At 44.4% G+C, this 23272-nt stretch overlaps 1 protein-coding gene across 1 annotated transcript in view; it reads left to right on the top strand.

The window, feature by feature from the left end:
- Window positions 1–23272, top strand: part of LOC144135085 (uncharacterized) — a 942878-nt gene that overhangs the window by 134206 nt on the left and 785400 nt on the right. Inside the window, exon 4 of the mRNA XM_077667844.1 lies at window positions 964–1177. Within this exon, the coding sequence (XP_077523970.1) occupies window positions 964–1177 (214 nt within the window). The remainder of the gene's footprint in view (window positions 1–963; window positions 1178–23272) is intronic.

Raw genomic sequence — 23272 nt, 5'->3', positions numbered from 1 at the left:
ACACGAATTTCGAAAAACGTTTCGTATTTACTCTAAGCAACGTGCCATTTTTTTAAGTATAGAAGGGGCACAGGAACCACTACTCCTGTTTTTGTAAGCAACATGCCTGCTTACTGCTCCTTTTTGCCGGAATTTCAAGAAACCAGGCGAAATATACGGGGTGTGCCAGCTAACTTTTGCCAAGGTTTAAAAATATGTCGTGGCACTCTAAAACAGTGATGTTGCGGCCTTTTGCATGAAGAAACTGATAATATTTTGATATTCGGCTCAATTGTGTAATTAGTGGCGATTAAATAATCAACTTCGCTAGCAACGAAAATAGGCGAAAAATTCCAATGAGAAAGCTGTAGAACTGCCTGGAAAACGTCAGCCTAAACTGTTGTTTAGTTTCCACCTATTACCTATAACATTTTTTTCGCTAAGTGCAGATGCCTGCGAAACGCAAAAAAATACCAGGTGACATGTCTGCTTGCGCGCCGCGATAGCAGTGCTCTCAAACGTTCTGCCCATCAAACGAACAGCTCATTTAGCCGGGTGTGCTGCCGCATAAAAAGTGATAGGGCTGTGACGCAGCCCTATCACTTTGCTTGGGAAACGCTCTGGAAATGGCTCACCCAGTTCCCAAGCATTTTACCCTAAAGAAGCCGAGCACCAGGTCAGGGGAAGCTTGCGCCCATTGTATTACCGGTGGGTACCCGGCGGCGCGGGGGAACGAACCCCGCATCTCCCGCATGCGAGGCGGATGCTCAAAGCACTAGTACATCCAAAAAGAATATTTACAGGATAATATTAACATAACGCATAACGTATTAAAGGGGTGAATGGTGTTTTGTATTCGTGTAAATTTAAACTGTGATGTTTTGGAAGTGTTAGTGTACCGCTTTGCCTAACCTATATTAATAAGCAAGCGTAAGAAGACTAACGACTTTTCAACAGTGTCTGTTATATTGCCAACTCTTGCAGTTCATCGTACGCCATTAGTGTGTGAGAGAAAGCTTTATGGTTGGGTCATTATACCACCGGAACATCTGTGTGACCACCTGTTGCTCACAAGCACAAGTCTGACAGACAATTTAATCAATGCAACGATCTGGGCTTTCGAAATATTTAAACTTTTACTTAACATAACTAGGAGCGTAGCATCGACAACGAGGCTTGCCATGTCACTTGTTGAAAAGTAAGTGGGGTGCGTTTGACTACAGTGCTGAATATCTTTAGTCAAGTTTGATGACTTGCATGCACCGATGACCGTTAAGAGCTGTGAAATATGCAGCTGCGCTTTTGCTGCGCGATATCCCGTTTAGCATATTAGAGGTACTGAAAAAAGATTTTATTGCTTTAGATTTCTACTTCTGGAAAAGTATTACAACTTAGCGCAGCAGTACATTCTTCAGTCGCAATTTACTTATATTTCTGTGCGTACTGCAAAGGTAGAACTGCAGCCTATGTGAGCCTACAATTTTAATGCTTGCTCAAGTAAAACATGCGTTGCCTTCATTGCGCACTGGTATTGTCATGAGAACAGGTTCATTTTATTGACTTGTTATCTTGTATGGTTGGACGGTCTGACACAAAACATCGATATCAATCATTTCGCTCACCTCTACAGTGAACGCTAAAGCAATAAATCTTGTATGATTTTTTTTTCACTTTGTTCCGTTTCCTCCATTGGCTTAAATGAACACGGGAATTTTTGAACAATATAGTGTGCATGCACCTTCTTTCAAGGCACAATTTCAGGGGACAGGAATCGAAATCGCCTTGGCGCCGTTTCTCTTGTCTTTTTATCATTTGCTGGCCTAGAGACCTGCCAAAAACACATCCTTAACAGTGCCTGGCAATACGCTATGCGCATTTATCCTAAAACTGCAAATTGTTCTGAGCACACAGCTAAAGAACGTTTTCTAAACACCTCCATGCACAGAGCAAAACCTAACAACTCTTTGAATATTCAGCTTGTCTATTCCAGGGGTGTTCTAAATCCATCACTTTTTTCCTCTACGCCAGAGAGAGGGAAATATTAGATAAAGTATGTTTCACCGTTTCCGAAATTGAACGTAAATTGTTATATCTCGCGTGCCTAGCGAGCGTTTTGTTGTTACCACCATCACCTGCATATTATAAACTACCCTGGAAACACTATTTTCCTCACTCATTTGGCTTCAAGAACACACAACGCATAGAAATAAACTGTTTTGTTGGCTGGAGAGCCGTCATCGCTGGTCGTAGGCATTTCACCAGAGTTGTACGTAAGCGATTATTTGTGATCTATTACTGCAACTGATTACTTTATACAGGCGTTAACGCTTAGGGTACTTCAATTATTTACTTCTGTAATCGATTACCGGTAATCAATTACTCCTTTCCAAAACAAGCTACCGGGGCAAAGCGTCCGTGACGTTGCAATTGCGCACGAAGGCGCGCATGGCTACCTGACGTGTTGAGATTTCCGCGGTATTCGTCCCTGGTGTAGCTGGCACCATCTATGGATGCTTTTTGCGATACGTCGTGCCTTGTTAATTGTTTGTAATAAAAAATCAGGTTTTTGCTTTATAGCTTAGAACAGCGCAAAGATGGCGTTGGCGAAGGGAAAGAACGCGTACAGAACAGGGTGCTGACTACTAGGTGATTCATTTAGGTTCAAAGGGACACATTTTATAGACACAACCATCGCCCATGCTCAACACTTATCACATAATCAAGGAATAAACCTACATTTCTCCATGCAGTAATTGCTTACTAGCAGCACACGTCACAGTTATACACTCCACGTTAGCACGTGGCACAGACTGCGCCACGTGCACAAAGGGAGACCGAAGGCAGCTCCCCGTTGCTGCTGGCATCCACTTTAGTCACCCCTGAGGAAGTGACCGAGTTGGTTCCACACCGTTGGACAAAAATAAAATATCGGTTAGCCTCAGTTTTCTCTCAACCATCTCAAGAACCCAACCAGGCGGACTTCCTTCGAAGATGTTTTCTTTCAAATACTTCTCGAAGGATAAATTCTCTCCAACAGACTGGGCGAGTTACTTGCTCGCTAATCGTTTAAGTGTCCGATGGAGGAGGCAGGAAACGAGCCCCGCGACGCCTCGGTGCTGCCAAGAATGCCTGCAAACAAAAGGGCCCCTCGCGAAACTAATCGCAGATTTGCATATTTCCGCGAATGTGGTACGGAAGGGAAGAGAAAGGGAAGAGAGGGAAGAGAGGAAGGTGGGAGAGAAAGAAGAAAGAGAGAAAGAGGTGCCGTAGTCGAGGTCTGCGGAATAATTTCGACCACTTGATGATCTTTAGCGTGCGCTGACGTCGCTCAGCACACGGGCGCCTTTTCGAAACGCGGCCGCCGCGGTTGGGTTCAAACCCGGGTACTCCGCCTCAGTAGACCAGCGCCTTAACCACTGAAGCACCGCTGCGGGTGACAAATTTCGGCGCATATTCAGAAAGTTAGGCGCTCTCCGCGGTTCCTTCCTCCACTGTTCTAAAATTCTCTACGGCGTGCGCTGGCGATATTGCTTCTGCGCTGCGCCGGTTTTCCGAAGAAAATTTGCTGCATGTTCAGAAAATCGCCGCAGCGCGGAAGCAATTTAGGCAGCGCGCGCCATGAAGAATTCTAGAACAGTGGAGAAAGAAACCGCGGAGAGCACCTAACATTCTGCGTGTCGCTGCCCTTTCCACTTTGTTCGCCGGCACGCCACCAAAGGAAACACATCCGCGCGAAATGTACTCACTGTCAACGGAGAGGGCGTAGCCTTGAGCATGCTGAGTGGTGCCCTCTACCTTTCTTTCGCGCGTCGGCGGCGGCTCATCGCGAGAAAGATCTCGAAGGTTCTAGAAACCGCTTTCCGCGCCTGACCAATAGAGACGCGCGCCTGGCGCGCGAGCGTGAGACCATCAGAGCGATATTGTACAGTTGGTGCTGTGTGTTTGCATGCGCCTGTCTTGGCGCGAAGAACGATCAGACTCAGAGCGCACCTATAGACAAGCGTCAGGCCGTGCTGTCTAAGAGATGCGGCGGCGCTGGCGTAAGCAGTGACTTTCGTTGTGTAGGCAAAATGCGGGACTTTCCGCATTGGGTACACCACGCTTGCGTGTTTCTGGGCGGAATTCACAGTGTGCCGACAAATTGTGGTGCGGTTGGTTGACCCGCAATGCAGAAGAAAAGAAGCGGCATAAGTTTCCGCTAGTTTATTGCAGTCAGGCGCGAATGCGACGGGCAGGGGCCGAGGAGCAAGACAGGTGCGGCGAGGAATAGGCTTCGCGGCTAATTATTTCAGCCGAGCTGGTTTCACCCTTTGGCCTATTGCATAGTGTTTCTGCTTTCAAATGTAATAATTTGGTTGCATTAAAATCTAATAAGCATCGTTGCGGTTCGGTCGCGCGTTGAACAGTGCAATAATTAGGAAACGCTTGCAACTCGTTATTATTCTGTCGTCGTCTCAGTATAAATTTAGGCGCAATGTTCCCTGCGCTTGCGATCGTAAGTTCAACGCAGGGGGCCATTTTCAGACGCTTTTCACCCGGACAACGTCCCGAGCATCGCTTCGCGCGAGCGAAAGAAAAAACTGAAAAAAACTTCCGCGAGTCGCCTTCAGCGTTAACACTGGGCCGCGCTTGAAGAAGTACCGGACTCTGGTTGTAGCACGCACGACGGTTTTTGCTCTGTTTTCATTTTCGCGAATTTCAACAAGTGTGTCGTTTCAACACCGGTCTAACGACGCTAGGATTTGAACAAACTCGCGCAGTGTTATTTTCTAATTTAATTAAATTTTCTCATTGTAGGCCTACAATCGATCATAACCTGGCGAACACAGCAAATTCCACGTCAAAAGCCACTCCGATCAAGCAGATTGCGGACACAAGAATAAATTAAAATAAGAACCAAAATTCTTTGCCTTAGCGGAGTGAGCGTGAATTTCGTTTTGAGCTCGAGGAAAACGTCTATGCATGCGCTCGCGGAGCTCTCGGATAGCATTTGCCTTTTTCATAGGAGCTAGAGTGTTAATTAAATTCCAAGATCTCCGGAGTGAAGCGGCTCGGTGAAAATAGGAAGCACATTACAAGGTACGTCGTGGGAGAAAGCTAATTCGCGTCGCGCATCATGCCGTCCTATCTAGCACTAGCAAACGAATATGCTTTATCGGCCCATAAGTTGAGAACTGTGGACGATTAGTTCCTCCCCATACCTTAAGCTTTCACCCGCCATAGCACTGCGCTGTTACTTGTCGCCAACTAGGAGCGGAGAAGCACCTGATGAAGTGCTCCGCCTACTAGTTCCGTCTGGCTAACGGGCTGAAAAAGTGCAGAACTACTCTCCGAGCATCAAAAAAATTTTTCTAACCACAAGCGACAGGCACGTTTTGAAATATTCGTATACACCAGTTGGTTTCGAAGGCAGCATCGCTTGGCGCAGTGTAGGCGTTCTGCGTTGTGCCTACATCCCACGTCGCTGCCGACCGGAGCGCCACTTTTGTTTTTACAAACATGATGCTTGTCTATAAGTAAAGGGCACTGACCGCGGTCAGTCAGCCTGAGCCGCCGTCAAAGCTTCAGAGAAGCACGCCCGCACGACGTACTCCTGGGTCGAGACCACTTCCCTAGCTACGGACCACCGAGGCAGCGTGCGCCAGCCTGCGGGACGGCTCTGTCGCGATCCTCCGGTCGTCGGACTGACCATGTTCCCGGTGACAAATTGTGTTTTGTTTGCCTACCTCTCCTGTGTTTGTGCATTTTAGGTACAAAGCTTTTGCTGTACTGTAATTTCTTTCGCGTGTTACTTTGCACGAGTTGCTTTGTGTTTTAAACAACTTCGTATCTGCTCGTACTAGCGACTATGAAATCCTCTGTATCGTCTCTTTACTCTATAAACTTCGTTTTGTTTGTTTTCCTTTGGCTCCGACCCATTCTCTGGCTTGCTACCGGCAAAAACTGGGCGCGAAACGACCACTCTCTTGTCAAGTGATAGCTGGTTTTTGGCTGACCTTGCACACTGAGTCGAGGGCATCTCCTTTGAGACAGAGACCGTTACCCCCACACGCTTTAAGGGTGTCTGGGAGTGCATGTTAATGTGAGCGAAAAGGTGTCATCCGGCGGGTGCCCGTGCTAAACAATGCGAATACTTCTCGGCCATCGTAGTGGTGGTGTAACTCGACAATGACCAGCGAATTTGTGCTTGTTTGTGGAGAACACGCGGACGGAGAGTTCCTAGTACTCTCCGCGTAGTCAGGAGGCGCTCCTAGAACTCAAGTTAAAGTAATTAAGAACTTATCGAGGCGTTGATGAAAGGTGACCTTACAGGAGACTATAAGTGCTGGCCGCTTACATTCTTTTCTACGAACACCAATCAAGGTTGTGCAAGTGCATAAGTTCAGCTCACGAAATGCATGTCGCATCTTGGCAGATTCGACGAGCAGAACAAACTTAAGAACACTGCTGCTCGGAACGCTCGGAGCAGTCTCGCAATGCCAGTGATATTACTGCAGAAAAGTAACTCTCAGTTTCCATAACAGCATTAGGCGGAGAAGTTTGTGAAGTTCTGAAGAGCTTCGTAGTTACAATGCTTCCCGCGGAGTTCACGACAGCAGAATTCCAAGTAATGTAATGAGCCACTTCAGAGCAGAAATATCAGTAACCGCTGAAAGGTACAGGTTTTACCGTTGAGTTCAGTCTCATCAATAGAGTGTAGAAGATTCAGTCGAGTGGAATCTCCTAGGTCGAATGTAAACTTTTCGAGGCTTTCGGCAGGATTTTTTCGAGCCATGCTTTAAGAAAGCATGATTAATGAAGGAACACAAGTAGCCATGTTTTCAACTAAATCGGCATTAATATTTGATGGCATTGGCAGCACAGGGGAGCGAGGCTAAACGCAGCTGGACTTTTTTGCACTTTCGCCAACATCGCAACATTGCTGCTTTTACTAAAGCAGTCTGCGCTATCTGGAGCTGCCTACGAAGGACCAAGGAGCCGACTGCGCAACGTCAGTAAAATAATCGAACAGCTTGAAAATACCCGTGGCGCTTGAGGCCAAGGATAAACTAGATAAGAAACTGACCGCACGGACCGCGTCATTTGGCGGCGATGGCAGCACAGGGGAGCCACGCTAAATGCGAATCTGCTTTTTCCAAGCTTGGTACTTTTCGAGTACTTTGTTGCTTAGGTATGTGTTCCTTTATGCTGCTGCCGCCGCCGTAGTGTTTCTGCCGCCCTGTTGTTTTGCTGTTCCTTTCTCCTATTACTCTAGGTTGATATTGTAAGCAGTGTGTGCAATGCCAGAAGACACTTGCCTTTCTTGCAACGGGAAGTTTGCATCAGGTGAAGGTTTGTGGTATGTGGCGACTATAATAACCCCTAGAATTAAAAGACTAGGCCGGCTTAACAGAAAAAAACAATACAAAAGAAATTTGAATTGGCGAACAGAAATGGGTATGCCTAACACGCAAATCTGCAAAAGGTTATTGCAGTTATAAGAAATGCCCTGGTTACCAGAAATGAAAAACTATACGAGCTAATGCCATTGAAAGAGATTGTGTCTAACATAAAATGGTCTGTCCAACTCATGTCATACAAATATGATGAGGTACTGAAGTGACTGGCCTCGCACGAAAAGGACGCAAAAGAAATTCGCACGAGACTAGAAACACCTGAACCAAAAGCTCAGCAGACAGAAGCAGAAAGTGAAAAACTTCGAAATGAAGTTAAGGAACTGTCAAATATTAAACCTCGAATTTCACGAGATGCAGGCTTGCGAAGATGATTTGTAAAAACAGTTAATTCAGTGGCCTACCTGATTGGCGTCTCTGTGCTTGAAGATAAGGACATTGATGCCATTGACCGGCTATTGACTAGTGTCACTAATATTCCCGGAGTAATTTTTGGGTATGCCAGACAAGCAGTCGGAGACCAGTGGCGCCAAAAGAGGCACAAGTTGAAGGCAAGCAATAGCAATATTTCAGTTCCTGAAAAATAACATCGCAACCCACAGCTACCACAACAAAAAAGACTGGGCCACACAAATGCGCTTTAATGTGGCACCAAAATATAAAAATCTTGGGATGGTGACTCAGTCATATTTACGCGTAGTCTGTGTGATCTTTGCACGTAGTTCTTCCTGGGTTTTCCACCCAGTTCTCGAAAGGTTCACTTTTTTTGCCATGGCTAATCAAAGTTACCTTATTCCGGGCCAGGTAAACAGAGCAGTTGCAGCAACTTTCAAATATCTTCATTCGAACATTCGCTCGTTGTGTTACAAAATAAGCAGAGATTCAAAATTTTATTTCTAGTTTTCTTTTTCTCTTTGATGCTATCATGCTAACGGATACTTGCTGTAAAGATTGGCAGAGTGACCGCGCCTCTCCTTCGTACCAATCGTTTTTTTGAACAGATCCTACTCGCCGTGGAGGTGGCGTTACGTTCCTGATAAAGCCTGGAGTCACTTGTGAACTTGGTCCTTCATTTTGTGTTATTTTTGATGATTGTTAAATACTCACAGCTCGAGGAAATATACAGTTATTTTCGGTTTCTTATCGACCTCCAGGCAGAAATGCTGCAACTTTTTGTAGAGTCACTTCGCGAGGACCGCGTGGCTGCGCCCTCAGCCGTGGCACTACCGCTCCGCCAGCTGTGCGCATGCGTGTAGTGACGTCATAGCCCACAGCTGGTGTGCGCGCCATGCGCCTAGCAGCTGCTGTACCCTGCTACAATGAACTAGAATACTGTACAGCTGCGCCGACGGCGAAGCAGACGTCGCCCGCTTCGTCAGTTGTGCGCATGCACGGAGTGACAGAGCACTCCGCTAGTGAGCTATTTTCGATATTCACATTCACCTGCTGGCGCCATGTTGCCTCTCTGTTTGACTCTCAGAAGTGTCAGTAAGTGACAAGGCAGGGAAAGGTGGGTGTCAATCATCGTCTGTTGCAGACGCACTTTTCGTGCTGACGTCAAATTGACGTGGCATTGAAAAAACATTTTCAGCAGCGCCATTCATGGTGCCCGGCTGATAAATATATGTGATTGTGATGTGCAAAAGAAGGTACAGGTGGTGCGTATGAGAACGCATGTGCTCGACTTGCCAATTTAGAGAAAATAGATGCGTAGTGAAAATGGCCGCTTCCTGAAATCTGATTGGCTGGAACAATGTCACGTTTAACGCGTGATACGCACGCATTATAGAGTAATGTCAAATTGACGATTAATCATTTTTACATTGTGCTGCCATTGATAAAAATGGCTGCAATTCGCAGCCATATTTTCGCCCGGCCACAGGTGCCCAAAATATGCAAATGAGTGAATGCACCACTGATTTATACGACGTTAGGTCGCTGCAGTTGAAAACGATTCTTTTGAAGCCATAACTCAGCTTATGAAAATCTTGTTCTGTTTGCACAGGGCGATGCAACTGCGTCATAAGGGCACTTCTGATATCAGGAAGAGATCAGAGCGTTATTAGCCAGAGCTTAAATGTGCAGCTGCATAGGGGCGCTAACAGCTCTCCCGTGGCAAACCCTTCGCTCGCACCGAGAAATCATGGGTCCGTGCGGTTAATGTAGCGTGGTAGTGGCGGCTCCGGCGATGCGTTTTGGTGAGTTTTGCTGATCGTTGCATTATTCGCCTTATGTTAAACCCTAGAACTGTGAGAGATGGGCGACTTTCGATAGCGCCACGATGCTTTCTAGTTGTCTCTGACTAGACAGCTTATTTGTGCAATCATCTGACGAGGCGTATGATGTGATGGCTATGCAAGGATGAATTGCGGTGAGAGGCAGTGACGAACTGTCGAGCTGTGAGGTGCGATCGCCAGCAGTAAAACGTCGCTGAACGGATAGGCTCTGCGCGCGTGATGAGTGAATAACACGACAGGTGTTCGCGCGGCCGAGCAACAAACTCTAGGAATGTGTCGGGCTTCTTGACGAGACATCTATGTGCACTCGCGCACTATCTGACCATAGCGGTGTCAGCAAGACAGCGTAAACTTCGGTCGGGAAAGATACAACGTGACGCATCTAGCATCATTGAGGTAAGAAAAACAAAAAACTTTAGCGGTGACAGTTTGTGTAGTATCATGCTCATTCCTTTCGCATGCAGGCTGAAAACGACTTCAAAGCAGGCAAATGAGTGTGCAGCACCCTGTAGTTTCCTTAAGTGTGGAAAAATTTTGCCTGAAAGCTTAAAAGAATAATACAAACGTGCTTAAGCATTACTAATGAAGCACATAAAGTTGATGTCGCTACTCTTGCTGAAATTTTCTTAGCAGTGTTACAGCATCAGTTTTACAGCAGTAACTTGGAAATCACCGCAGGAGGGCGAGAATATTATTAATGTAATTGTTTCTGTAAGAGACGCGAAAAACGAAAATGTGTCTTGTACATTATTTTACAGGTGTGCAGTTCCTGCCGGTGAAGGTACCAGCACACAAGAAGTCTGTTTAGGATACATCCATGACCAATTTGTGTGGAATATATCTTCATTATCGTGTACTGCCCACATGGAAATCGTCAAACTGGTGAGCACGTGCTTAGTCTGCTGTGGCAGGCATGAAGGGTTAACGTGTTTACCTGGAGTAAGATTGCATACAGCTAGGTATATCTGATTGCATGCATACATAGATGATTGAGCAAGGAAAGATATGAAAATAATGTAAATGAAACAACTACAGTTTTCAGATGGCTGCAGAGATAGGTTTGGGTGACACGCAGTGTTCTGTGGCTTTGGATTTCTCTTACTGACCACAATATCACGGCAGCCTCGTTTTGATCGGTGCAAAATGCAAAAGCATGCGTATACCAAAAACTGAGGGCAGTCATAAACAACTGAACTTGTGTCTTTCCCTGCAATATATTTTGTAATGGTTTCGTTTACTGAGCATGAAACACTTAAGTATGAAATTATTTGTAGCCATCAATTTGGAAAATCTGCAATCAAGTACCTGTAGCTATTATGGAAACAGTTCATTTTAGTACTAATGTTGATTTTCACTAAGCATATTTTACAATAATACGTGAAACTAGACTGCAGTTGAAATTGGAGCTTCAACAATTTCACACACTTGGAAACCCAATGTATAGCTTTTTCGAAGATTTAATGTACAACATTAACTTGCAGGTGGCGAAACGCTCTCACAATGAGATATTGTGCTCGAAAGCCCTGATACCAGATCCATCTTCGCTCATGTATCCGCTGGACTGGTTGCCTGGCTGGGTGGCCATGTCAGGCACCTGAATGATTACATCAGGTGTCTGCAAAGATATCAAGTGCTGCACGGCATGGTCATGAGTTCTCTTCGAAAATCAGCACAGCTTGCATTGTGTAACAGAGCGCATTCATCCATAATCAGCTGCAGGACCATGACACCATTGGCGGGTGGTGATAATAGCAGGATCATCAAGATCTACAAGGAGGAGGACACAGCACCATTTCATTTCTACCTGACACACAGTAAGTGTATGATCAGCTGTGTGTGGGAATTGCGTTCATTGCCGTTGTTTTCACATGTACCTATGACACGAGCAATTAATGTGCATTTTCTCTCTTTCAAGTTTGACAGCATACTGCTAAAAAGCCAGTGAAGTTTAATACATTTTGGTTCTCTGCTATAAATATGACCATATCTTTGGCTTTCAATTTATTAGTGGTATTACGGCAGAGATTAGTTCCAAGACGAAACTTTTATAAGCTCATGACTCGCCAGCGGGGATGCTCGCTGAAAATTGTCACACTATAGCTATCGATCAAAAGTGGTTGAGGTGTCCACCGAGGTTTCGAGATGAGAGCTACTGCGTCCTACCCTCAAAAACCTTTCCTTTCCTCAAAACGCATGCTTTCAAATTCCTCTACGTAAGCAGACAGGTGTCCTCACAGTTAAATAGTAATTAGTTAATTAGCAATTATCGTGCCTAATACCTGCGCTTCAACCTACTGCGCATCCGTGCGACGTAACCGAGGGGCGCCACCGTCGTGCGAGGGGAGCGCTCTGCAGGCAATCTTTACAGACGCCTCCTGAATGCCGATCCGGAAGGATGCCGCCTAAACACTCTCCTGTGTCTTCAGCAACCATGCGTACACGTGCTGATGAACGTCAGCGAAAGTGTCGTGAGGCGAACAATTGTGTAGTTTTCAATCAACATCTTCGCCACACATCAACGACAAAAGCAGCAACACTGCGCTAAAGGCTTTCGCCTCAACGCAATTTAGATGAACAAAGTGCCCTCCTGAACTTTTTTCGTGAGTCAGCAAGTGCCCCAAGTGCTTTCCGCCTACCGTCGGCCAACTTGCTGAGTGTGTGCTTAAACACATGCTTTGGTGATTTTTATAAAATGGCGTTCTTTTGCGTATGGCCTCCTTACGTGTTCTGCCTGTACACAATGCACATTTTATTTGGTGCTTTAGTGAAAGACAGGAAGGCACCGAAATGTTTTCCTTCTAGCATTATAGTGTTGAATGGACATGCTTTCACCAGTGCTTTTATGTTTGCTTTGTGTTTGTGGAGAGTCAGCAGTCCATATCATGCTCAACATACAGCATGGTCGCTGCGTCTGCTGGCATTCACAGCATCTCTTCAGGGCGCAACACACCTTGTGTGGCACCGTTTGTGCGATAAAATTGCCAACATGCGTTGTCTAATGACATTTGGTTGCCTCTGTGTACTTTCTTTCGACTGCTGCTTTCATTTGCTGCATGTAGTTATACAGCAATTAACTGTTTTTCTTGATGGAAAAGTAAGGCGATTGTTTCGTGCCCATTGTCTTCGAGATGAAAATGCAAAGCGTGGGCAGTGTTTTGTCATTCTGGCGATTGCCATCTCCTAACTGAAATTTCTACCCCTGAGGAAATGCTGAGGAAATGCTACAAATTCTACATTATTTCAGTTGAAGTAAACTGGAAGTATAAATTATGCAGCTTGTCTTAATGCCAATATTAAAGCTCCAGATGATATTTTGCAGCTCTAAGGGTATGATCCAGTTCAATAATTCATTTGGAAATTGATAATAACAGTGATAGTAGTAAACTTTATTGATGTTTCTGGGTTACTCAGGCAGTCTTCCAAGGTCTGTGGTCTTTTTCTCTTTCGGGGATTCGGGGTCCGGGATAATTTTCTGTGCTTGGCTACTAACCACCCAGCCAAACTGTGTTAGATACCGTTTTCATTGACCCGGCCATTTGCACTTTGCTTAATGTTAATTGGGGATGGTGTTCTGTGGCTTTAAGAAAAATCCCAGACAACCTGTCTGCCTACTAAACTCTTAGTGCGACTGGACCGTCATTGTTCCTCCTGCCCCTTTTTTGTTCAGCAAAGGTGGCTGCTGGGTACTGCTCTTTGCAAATTAGGCAACAATAATAGGCGCGTACGCCCCTGTTAAAAGCTTATGAAAGGCGGGTCTCTCCAGAAAATTCTTATATCTGTACACGAGACATATTGTTTATTATGTAATGTTGCACTAGGTAATGATTCGCAATTAGGCTGCATAATGAATTCTAGGGTGCATGAGGGACAGTGATGAAATTAATCATTTGGCAATGCAGGCTTCCACTACCTTTTCACTGTACTACATGAAAGGCGCACCTCCCTCCTCTTAGACGAGTTGCAACACCTAAGATGCATAGCAACTTGTTTCGCTCCTCAATATAGTAGGATGACTCTTAAGCTTAGCATTCAAGGTTATTATGCGGGAGTGTTATCGGCTCCCTGCAATGGTTTCTCTTTAAACATACAGTCACTGCTGTTGATTCATGTTCGCGCATGTATCACGATTATCTCAGCACAGGTTCCACATTCTTGTCTTTGAACTCTTGCACACTTCAGTTCACCTACATAATATTACTTGTAACAGGTTTCTCACTGATTGGCACATGTCTATTTCGCGGCAGCAATTAAATTACTAAGCTTCAATTGCAGCCAACAGAGTACATACATCACCACCCTTCCCCTTTGAACCTCAGTACAGTAAATGTGCCTGCAGGGTCTAGTTGGTAGCTTGTGCCTGTTTGGTGACCGAAAGTTCTTTGAAGCCAGACTGAAATATAATCAGAATTTTTGGAAGTAAAATTCATTACTTTATGAGGTGGAGTAGTTTCTAACATGCGCTGACATGTTATTTAAATTACAAATACTGTTTTGAGTGACTTTTTATTGCAGATATGCACGTGTGACGTGGTTTTTAGACACCATGCCAGCGGGAAAACGCTGTGTTTTTTGCAGAATGGCAGACTTAATATCGTGTTATAAGCCTCTTCTTCACAGTGGCGTGTGCAGACCTTCTATACCTTTATTTTTTGTTGCACATAGCACCCAATAACATCTTAACATTAATTACGATTTCATCCCATGCCCTGCAGCAGTAAAGATATTACCTGTCAGTAATCACAAAAAAAAATTTTTGGACAGTCCAAAATCAAATAGCAGCTTATTTCCACCTACTAGGTTTGGTTTCAAACAGTTGCTTGAACTTGAAGAGAAAATAGGAAGTAAAGCTGTACAAGAAGGTAATTTTTCAGGGAGGTTTAATTTTGATGCACAAGCACTTTCAGTGACTCCAATTTTATAATTTTGCAACCTGCTCTACCATTACATTGGTGATGAATACTTTCTCTTCATGCCTCTTGGAAATTAAGAGTCAGACATATTCACCATATTTCAAAGTGCCTTAATCGTGCTCAAAAACACAAATTACCCCCCATGCATAGACACCACGGTGCTTCTTAAGTGTTTCATTTTTTTCTTTCATGTAGTCAAGGACTGTAAAGCCTTCTTGCCAATGCAGTTCATTACAGTAATCTTGCGCGATGTGCGCAAGATTCTTTTTTGAACAAATAATCTATGATCTCTACACGAGCTCCGTTCTCATTACAGGCTGGCCCTTTTTTTGTTGGAATGTGGTAATGTATTGTTACAGGGCAACTTCGACTTGTCCTCAGTGTCCTTTCAGACTTTTGCCAACACTGCAGCGCCTACAGATGATACGGTGGCCTTCATTGAACTGAAGACGTCACGTTTTTAGTGTGCGGTGAGGGTTTCGGTTGGTTATTTTAATGCACAGAGCAGAATTTTGGGTCGTTCGTTTCTTCTAGGAAAGTTTACGAAACCTTCGTCTAGTGTAGTTCGGCGTGGAAGATAAATAGGAGGCGTGCTTGTTGATATATTTACAGCATACGTATATAGGAAGTAAAACTGGGAGAAACATAAATGAATTTACTAAGTAACAAACTTTGCGCCACTTTACTCATCGACCTGACGGGTTAGAGCCTTAGTAGAACCGCGTTACATGCTAATCTTGGAGCCCCAGCTCAGACTGGACTGCACTACCTCCGTTCACTTGCGCTTTTAAACCCTTAATTAACAAAAAATTAGGGGCGGTCATTTTCAGTGGCCCACCCTAAGCATCAATTCTCCAATCAAAAATAACATGCGAGATGGGGAATACCCCGTCGGTTGGGCTTAGCCTGGAACCGAGGGCCTCCCCAACAAGATATCCAATCAAAAATAAATACGACACCCCTCCTTGTCAAATAGTGTATCCACACGCTCTCCCTTCGGAGTTTTTCTTCCGACTATCCTCAGGCACACCGCCACCCTCATTTCCGCTTGTGTTGCTAGGCAAGTTCTTGACACTGATACGCCGCCACACGTCATCAGTGCGTGTCACCTGTAAGCAACAAAATGCGGAGACAAAGAGTCACGAAGCCTCCACACCACAGACGACGGGACGCTCGGCTGACAAGAATGAGGAATGTGCTTACTTGCCGCTCATTGCCAAAAATACGCCGTAATTGCCCTTTTTAGTGCTCTTTGGCGCCTCGGGGAACCTGATAAGGAACGGTCCTGTTTTCTCACGCATTGGGTGGGTACGAGATAATTGCTTTAACAGGTGTTCGTCATTGCCATCCTCTAAAGACGCCTTTGTTTGGTCACGCGGCACTGCGGGCCTCTGTGGGACATGGGGTGCCTTTCCGACGATAGGCGGCGGTGTAAGGGGGTCTCGTGAAGACGACGACCGTGCATCAAACGAACTAACCATTTCCCGTATGCACTTTGCTTTCTGGGGCTCCCGCTTGTAATGGGAATCCGCTTCCGCGTGTGCCGACTTCCTTCAAAGCGACGCAGCTGGAAAAGAGCGGCGACCTTACACAGAGTAAACTAATTTGAATGTGAATGCAATTCATTGAGCATTACTCTCTCAATGCACATTAGTGCCATCACGGGGTCTTCATTGCATCAGTGTATGGTGTAGATGTTGCCTAACAGTATTGTGATAGGATAGGAGTAAATTTATTAAAATGCCGGCAACTGACGGTTTAACGCATCGTGACGTTCGCCAAGTGTCGACCCGGGGTTAAGCCCTTCTCTACACTACACCAGTTCAGCCCGTTTGTGGTGGGTCGTGAGGCTTGTGATTTTCGAATGTGCCACGGGCATGCTGGACGACCCGCATGAAAAGAACCAACAATGAGCCTAATATATATGTGATGAGGAGTGTACATAGGGAAAGTTATACACTTGCACATCAGGCAACAAACATTTCGGAAGCCTGTGGTAGATTCCTCGTGGAGTGCACCGCGCTTGCCAAAACCTTACATATCCATTGTTATCATGCAGCTTTAATGAACCTTTTGCCAATATATCACTGCCTGTTTGTGATGCTGCCTCCCTCAATTATTGTGCTGAGGGCCCCGTTAGCCTTGCAATTCTAGCCTCCTTTGTGTGTTACCTTGCTGCTGTGCATGTTTTTGCTTTTCTCGTCGTGTTGCTGTTCTTTCTTCTTAACTGTAGTGCCTGCAACTTCACAGTTGCTTTTATTCTCCTTTGGTTCCTTCGCCTCATCCTGAGTCATATTGATGTTTAATATGCCACGTGCACAAGATATTGCGTGTGTATGAGCACATTAAGATAACTTGCATGAAGCGAATAAAGCAATTGTCTTGCACACTGCATGAAGCTGTTTGTAATGTGGCATCACCCGCCACCTTCACTCTCCACCTCTATATTCGTCCCGTTGCCCAAGGTTGAGTACTATATGTGAAGACTTTTTTTTTCAGGTGAATCTTCACCTTTGCAGACATTAAACTTTTCTCCCTAAAAGGAATGTTGCTGCCTTAAAAAGAGCTCCCTGTTGCTGCCGCAAGTGCAAAACGGTTGCCTTAAAGCAAGCGAATCACTGGGTTATATGTGGCAAATTTTGTTTCACCTTCTGTATTGTGGTGTTATCTTCGATCAAACGACCTGTAATCATCATCATCAGCCTGACTACGCCCATTGCTGGTCAAAGGCCTCTCCCATTTCTCTACAATAAAACCTGTCCTTTGCCAGCTGCATCCACAGCGGCCGCCATTCCTTGGCCAATATACTAGGATCGGCCGCTTGGAGAAACACGCTGTGATTCTGCATAAAGCTGTGCAGAGCTTTCACTTGAATAGCGCCGCAGCATGGTGCATAGGCACCACGCTGTGTCCACGTCCAGGGATGAAGATCAGGAAGGAGCAGCCCACTCTTGCTATCATTTGTCGCCACCACATTTGGGTTCAGCCACAGATCTGTTTGTACCGCTGTTCTAAATTTCCTAATAGAATCTCACCGACTGCCTTGCTAAGTGTTCCAAAGTTTTCTTTTCTATCCATTATTACATTTGTCTTAATCATTATTATATAATCCCTCTCTTTATTATTATTCTTATAATTTTGAAATCAATATTCTCATCCCTTTTCTGTTCATGAGGAAGAATTCACCGGTGTTGCGCTCCCATGTGCTTTTCCTTTTTATTAACTGCGTTCAGGTGAATAGCCACTCGATTCTTTGCCGATCCCCTAGTGTGGGTATGTGCCATCTTTTGATAGGCTAACAACAACTACAAACGCTGCGGCGAAAGTCTGACTTTGCAAATCGACTGAGCGAGTTCCATTCGGCCAGCTGTAGCCATCGCGTCACTCTGTGTTTATTTTTCGTTTTTTGATGAATTCCTACAATTAATTTCTATCAATAGCTATTTAATAATCCCTGGAGGAGACTTGAAGATAAGCATGCTTGAAAATACAATTCTACAAAAAACTTTGAAACTGCTTCTTGACTTGAATGCGTGCAATAATGAATTACGTTACCGACAAGAGTGGCACAAGACAGTGAAACCTTACTAGACATTTTTATAACAGATTTTGACAATAGAAAAAATCAGGTCAGAAGTCATACCGTGTGATCTTGGCAATCTTACGTCTATTTTTTTCTCAAGGTAAATAAGCGAAGCTTGGAAACCCAGAAAACCTTCCAGTCCGTTGCATACCTTTCTATCACTAAGGCAAATCTGGACAGTTTCTGAAATCAGTATCTGCAATCTGACTTTAGGTGGTTTCTAAATATTGAAAATGCGGATGACGCAAATGACATATTTATGAACAAAATCCTATCGGTATACGAGAAACATTTCCGCTGAAAACCTTGACCCTCGCTAAAAAAAATCCACATAACATGAATAACGCCTGAGCTATATAAAAAATATAAAGACCAAGCTCTACCATAACTTTTTGTACACAAAGTATCCCAATTCTCTTAGAAATATAAAATATATCGAAATAAATTATACAGAGAGTATAAAAGATGCAGGTATTATCATCTTTGCTCTGAGTTTGAGAGTTTCTTACACAAAATGATCTACTCTGGAAAAAATAAATATGATTTTAAAACCCAAAAATATGCAACCAGGAATAAGAACACTGTCTTCAAATGGCATGGAAATATCCGACCATGAACTTGCAAACTTCTTTCACAAATATTTCCTTCAGTACAATGATTGTGGCGTGCATAATGAGTTCGTCGACTTTATGTCCATCCGAATTTTTTTAAACCCGTAACAGAGACTGAAGTGCTGTCAGTTTTTCTTTCCTTAAAAACAGCTTCAGTTGTGACACTGAATACATGGAAATTCGCTGCGCTAAATTTTTCCTCGACATTGTTTCCTTATGTAACTTTTCATTTTTAGCCTGTGTTTATCGAGCGCCTTATTTACGAAAAGAGTGCAAATTACCAAACTAACTGTCCTGCTCAAAAAGGGTCACGTTAATGTAATGAATAATTATCGACCTGGTCTGTACTCCATATAATTTTCAAACGGTTAGAAAAAATCGTCCATGTAAAAATCTCCAGTTTTTTTGACAGACAAAAATTAATCTCACCTACGCAGTTTAACTTAGGAAAAATGTGCGAAATTGGCCTTACTTCAGCAAAAAAATTTTATCAATTTGAACAAAATTGTCTATTCATTGAATATATGTAGATTTTTAAAAAAGGTTTTGGCTGCATTAATCACGGCACATTATTCAAAACTTAATATCTATAGAATCCGGGATATCTTTTGAAAGTGATTCAGTCATAGCTTAATTACAGACAGCAATTCGTCAAAATTGAATCATATCTGAGTTGAGACTAATAAAAAGAGGTATTCCGCAGGGCGATATTTTGGATCCACTATTATTAGATATCTATAATAATACTAGCATTTCTATTAAGCCAAAATATGTTCTATATGTGGATAAAATCAGTAACTTTTTAGCCGCTCGAGATTCCAATACATTCGTAATCGAAACAGACTCCTTCCTTACAAACCTTCGAATATGCTTTGTAGCAAACAACTTAAAAATTAACGTCAATAAATCGAAAGTTATTGTATTTAGACCAAAATCAAAACAAGTATACATTCCTATAACTTTAAACTACCGAAACGAAGAACTACAAATAGTCGACAAGCTCAAACTCCTGGGAGGAACTTTTTCTAAAACAGGTTGTGGGATAACCATGTTAATTTTGTTTTAACAGGGTTAGCTCGTTTATTGAGAATCATACCACGGCTTAGAACATGTTTGCCATTTCAAGTTATAACTCTTTGTAATTGTATTTTTCATTATTCCTATCTGATTGAATGCATTCTGGTTTCGGGAATGCCTACAAATACAAATTTGCAAAAGATATTTATTCTTCACAAAAGCTTTCTCAGGATCCTTTATGATTTGCCATTTAACAGCCATACACAAATTTTTTCCAAGAAGCTGAAATAATGCCAGTGCAAACTTCTATAATTAACTGTCGCTTTCAAACGAGCAATAACAGAAAATTGAATGTTCCTACAAGAATTATCATTGTTATAAAAAAGCGTTGCAGCAGACACTACTCATCACAAAGAAAGATGGATTGTTATAACACCTCGCACTAATTACCTTATGAAAAAATTTTCGCTCACCCTGGCAACACTACTTTATTCAGTACATTAGATCTGGTATTGACCTTTTGAAAAAACCTAAACAAGAAATACGCTAGTACGGTAAACTCTTGTCAGAACTATCTCATTGACTTTTTGTTTTCTTTGCATGGGTACATTTCTCTGTAGGTTTGCATATTTATTATTGTTTTAATCCTAGGCCATATTTCTTATTGCAGATGTAAATACCGAAAAATTGTGTGCGTGCGTGATTCAGAAGCTGTCAGTAATGTACTGAGCATGGGATTTCTTCACTTACTGTCGCCTTCTAAGAGGGCGCTGTGGGCTTTGGTCAAGCTGCCGTTCCTTCGGGCAGCTTTTTCTTGCAGCCCCTTCCATCTCCTCCATGGAAGCAAACTATTTGATTTAATTTTACATTTCAAGGCACCTGCAAAATATCGCTTAATAGCAAATTCACAGCAAAGCAACCCACAGTGTTCCAACAAATAAATAAAGGCGCAACCAACGCCGTGATGACTGAATAGAGATACCCCAGAAAGGGGCAAGGCTCATTCGGCGGAAAAAGGCGGAAGTAGAAGTGCAGCGATTGCGGTAACTTAGGCGCATGCATCTACACACGTGTTGACAAAAGAATTACCCGTGCAGGCGTGCTCAGAATTAGCATATTTTCATAGGTTACATGGTGCAAGCCATCAGTTACTGAAAGTTCACTTGTGTCCACATCATCAAAGGATCATACCAGATGCAGCTGTAGCGCCACATATTTAGAAAAACATTAGAGCGCGGCTTTGAACGTCGTAGGACAGCACTCGCCAGTGCTGGCCCAGGTAATTTGGAATAGGTTCTTCTGCGACTGCAGTGCTGGAGATGTGCGCAATGCGAGGTTGTTGAATGTCAATAGGCGCGAGTGGTGAAAACATATGTGGCTGAAAAAACGTATATGATCGTGTCCATGCGACTTACCGCGCTCGGGCTGCCCGCTTGCTGCCAAAAAGTTCGCCCATGATCGGAAATTGCATCATGGCTCCATGGGCTGGCGTCCACCGGAACCAGACTGCGGGCAATCACGGCAGCAAGCCTCACACGGATCACGGAGGCTCCAGAGCTTCGCGTTCTGCTTCGTCTCGTAGCTACTAGGATAAGACTACTTCAAGTTATTGAAGACTGCCGCAGACTGCAGAATAAACAGCTGATCGCGCTCGCACCCGTATACATCGAGGACGACAACGCGAGTGTGTACCTTCGTGCACCGTGCTGCGTAAGCTTTGAGTAAATGTTCCAAATCATGAGCTGAGCAATCGCACTCTAACGTGTTTCAGACGGCATCACTTTGGAAGGAAAAATTCCCCGTGGGTTGCTCATCAAATGATATGCCGTACACTCGGATCATCATGTGTTTGTTTACTACGCAGTAAGTATGAATGGTAAGGCCGCAGGCGATCGGCCCATCATATGACGACTCTGCTGTGGTCGTTGCGATTTCTACGTTCGCGAACTACTTCCTATGGGCTGTAATCGGAAAACAATCTGGATGTCTTCGGTTCAACTGTAGCCTGTCGGTCGCCGGCTTTTGCTGCCGGCAGACAATACACGCACAATCTCGGCATAAGTGCATATCAGCTGGTTGAGCGCTCATCCGGAGCAAGCGGGTGTAGTGTACAAATTTAGCAGCGTGTCAAATCTGTAATGCTACAGGTTTGCCCTAGGAAGCTAGAACTCGAATCAAAGGCGCTACCATCGTGCCTTGCGGGTCGGTTTTGCGTGTTCTTGCATGATATCCGGCCTGGCAAATTATTCTCTTTCCCTTTAATGAGCCAAATGTGAGGAGATGCTTGCGTACAGTACCTCAGAAATTTTAAGTAGCAGAAGGCCCGTGCATCAAGCTGTACGGCAATCGGGGACGACCAAATCTGCACTAGCCTCGTCTACCGTGAGTGACAACTGTCTGGCCACATATATGCCTGCACAGATGCATCGAGCAATGCGCTCGCGAGGGCATTTAATTTTTTTTCGATCAATCAAATATTTCTCAAAGCATATGGGGCTTATCACTGCTCTGAACGAAATGAAGATAATGCGCTCTCGTTTCGCGCTCAACTAACACCTCTCCAAACACGTTCAGCACATGCATATTGCGCGCCGAGCGCGTACTCGAAGCTGGAATCTGTGGCCGCTCTAATGCAAGTCCTCGAACGCAATTTCAAATGGGCGCACGAAATTAACAGCCGAAAAATTTGATGAATCATGCTATTGTAATTGGAAACAAGCATTTGTGCTTGCGAGGTGGTGAGAAGATCGAATCGCTATCACACACAAGTGCGGAAATCAAATAAATGGCGAGAGCTATCGCAAAAGGCACCATTGCTGGCGACGCAGACGATGTGCACTGTGGTCTAATCTAAACAAGCGCCTGCATCGCGCAAAACATCGCATGAAGAAGAACGGTCCTTCTAGACCATTAAAAATAGCCGCGCGCGCTTCCCGCTACCATAGATCTCCGTTGCGCGCTAGTTGCCCGAGCGTTGGCAGCACAAAATCATCCGGGCGGGTCTGGCTGCACGCCGGCAGCCCGAAACCGCCCGGCCAGAGAAAAACGCACCCACTCTAGGCAGCCAGGAAGTGCGCGGAGCAGCCCGAAAACAGGGAGCCCGTGGGCAGCCAGAGGCAGATAACCGAAAAGGCCCATTATTTTGCCGCTCGCTACGAAGGTCAGAAATATGTCTCGCGTTGAGTAGTCTTGCATGAGGGTGAACGAATCCTACGTGCACTTATTAGGACAGCTGGCTTGAAAATTGACGCGAGGTTACTTAGCGCACAACAAGAAAAGGGCACAGCAAGAGCTCAATAAGAGCGCATGTCGTGCGCTATGGAAACTCTTGTCGATTACCACTTGCCCAAACCCTAACCCTTCTGGCTTGAAAAGCCCCTGGTCAAATGGAAATTTTTTTTCAATTTTAGCGCTGGAAACCGGTTACTAAAGATACGCTCCAAGTTCCGCTGTGCATTCACTAAAACCAAAGTCCACGCTTGCATGGTAACCAAGGGCGTACCTTTTGTAAAGTGGGTAGTGTTAGAAAAGAATTATATGG

Source organism: Amblyomma americanum, chromosome 5, assembly GCF_052857255.1.
Source record: "Amblyomma americanum isolate KBUSLIRL-KWMA chromosome 5, ASM5285725v1, whole genome shotgun sequence".
In the NCBI taxonomy this organism is placed as follows: domain Eukaryota; kingdom Metazoa; phylum Arthropoda; class Arachnida; order Ixodida; family Ixodidae; genus Amblyomma; species Amblyomma americanum.
This window is presented reverse-complemented; position numbering and strand designations above follow the sequence as displayed.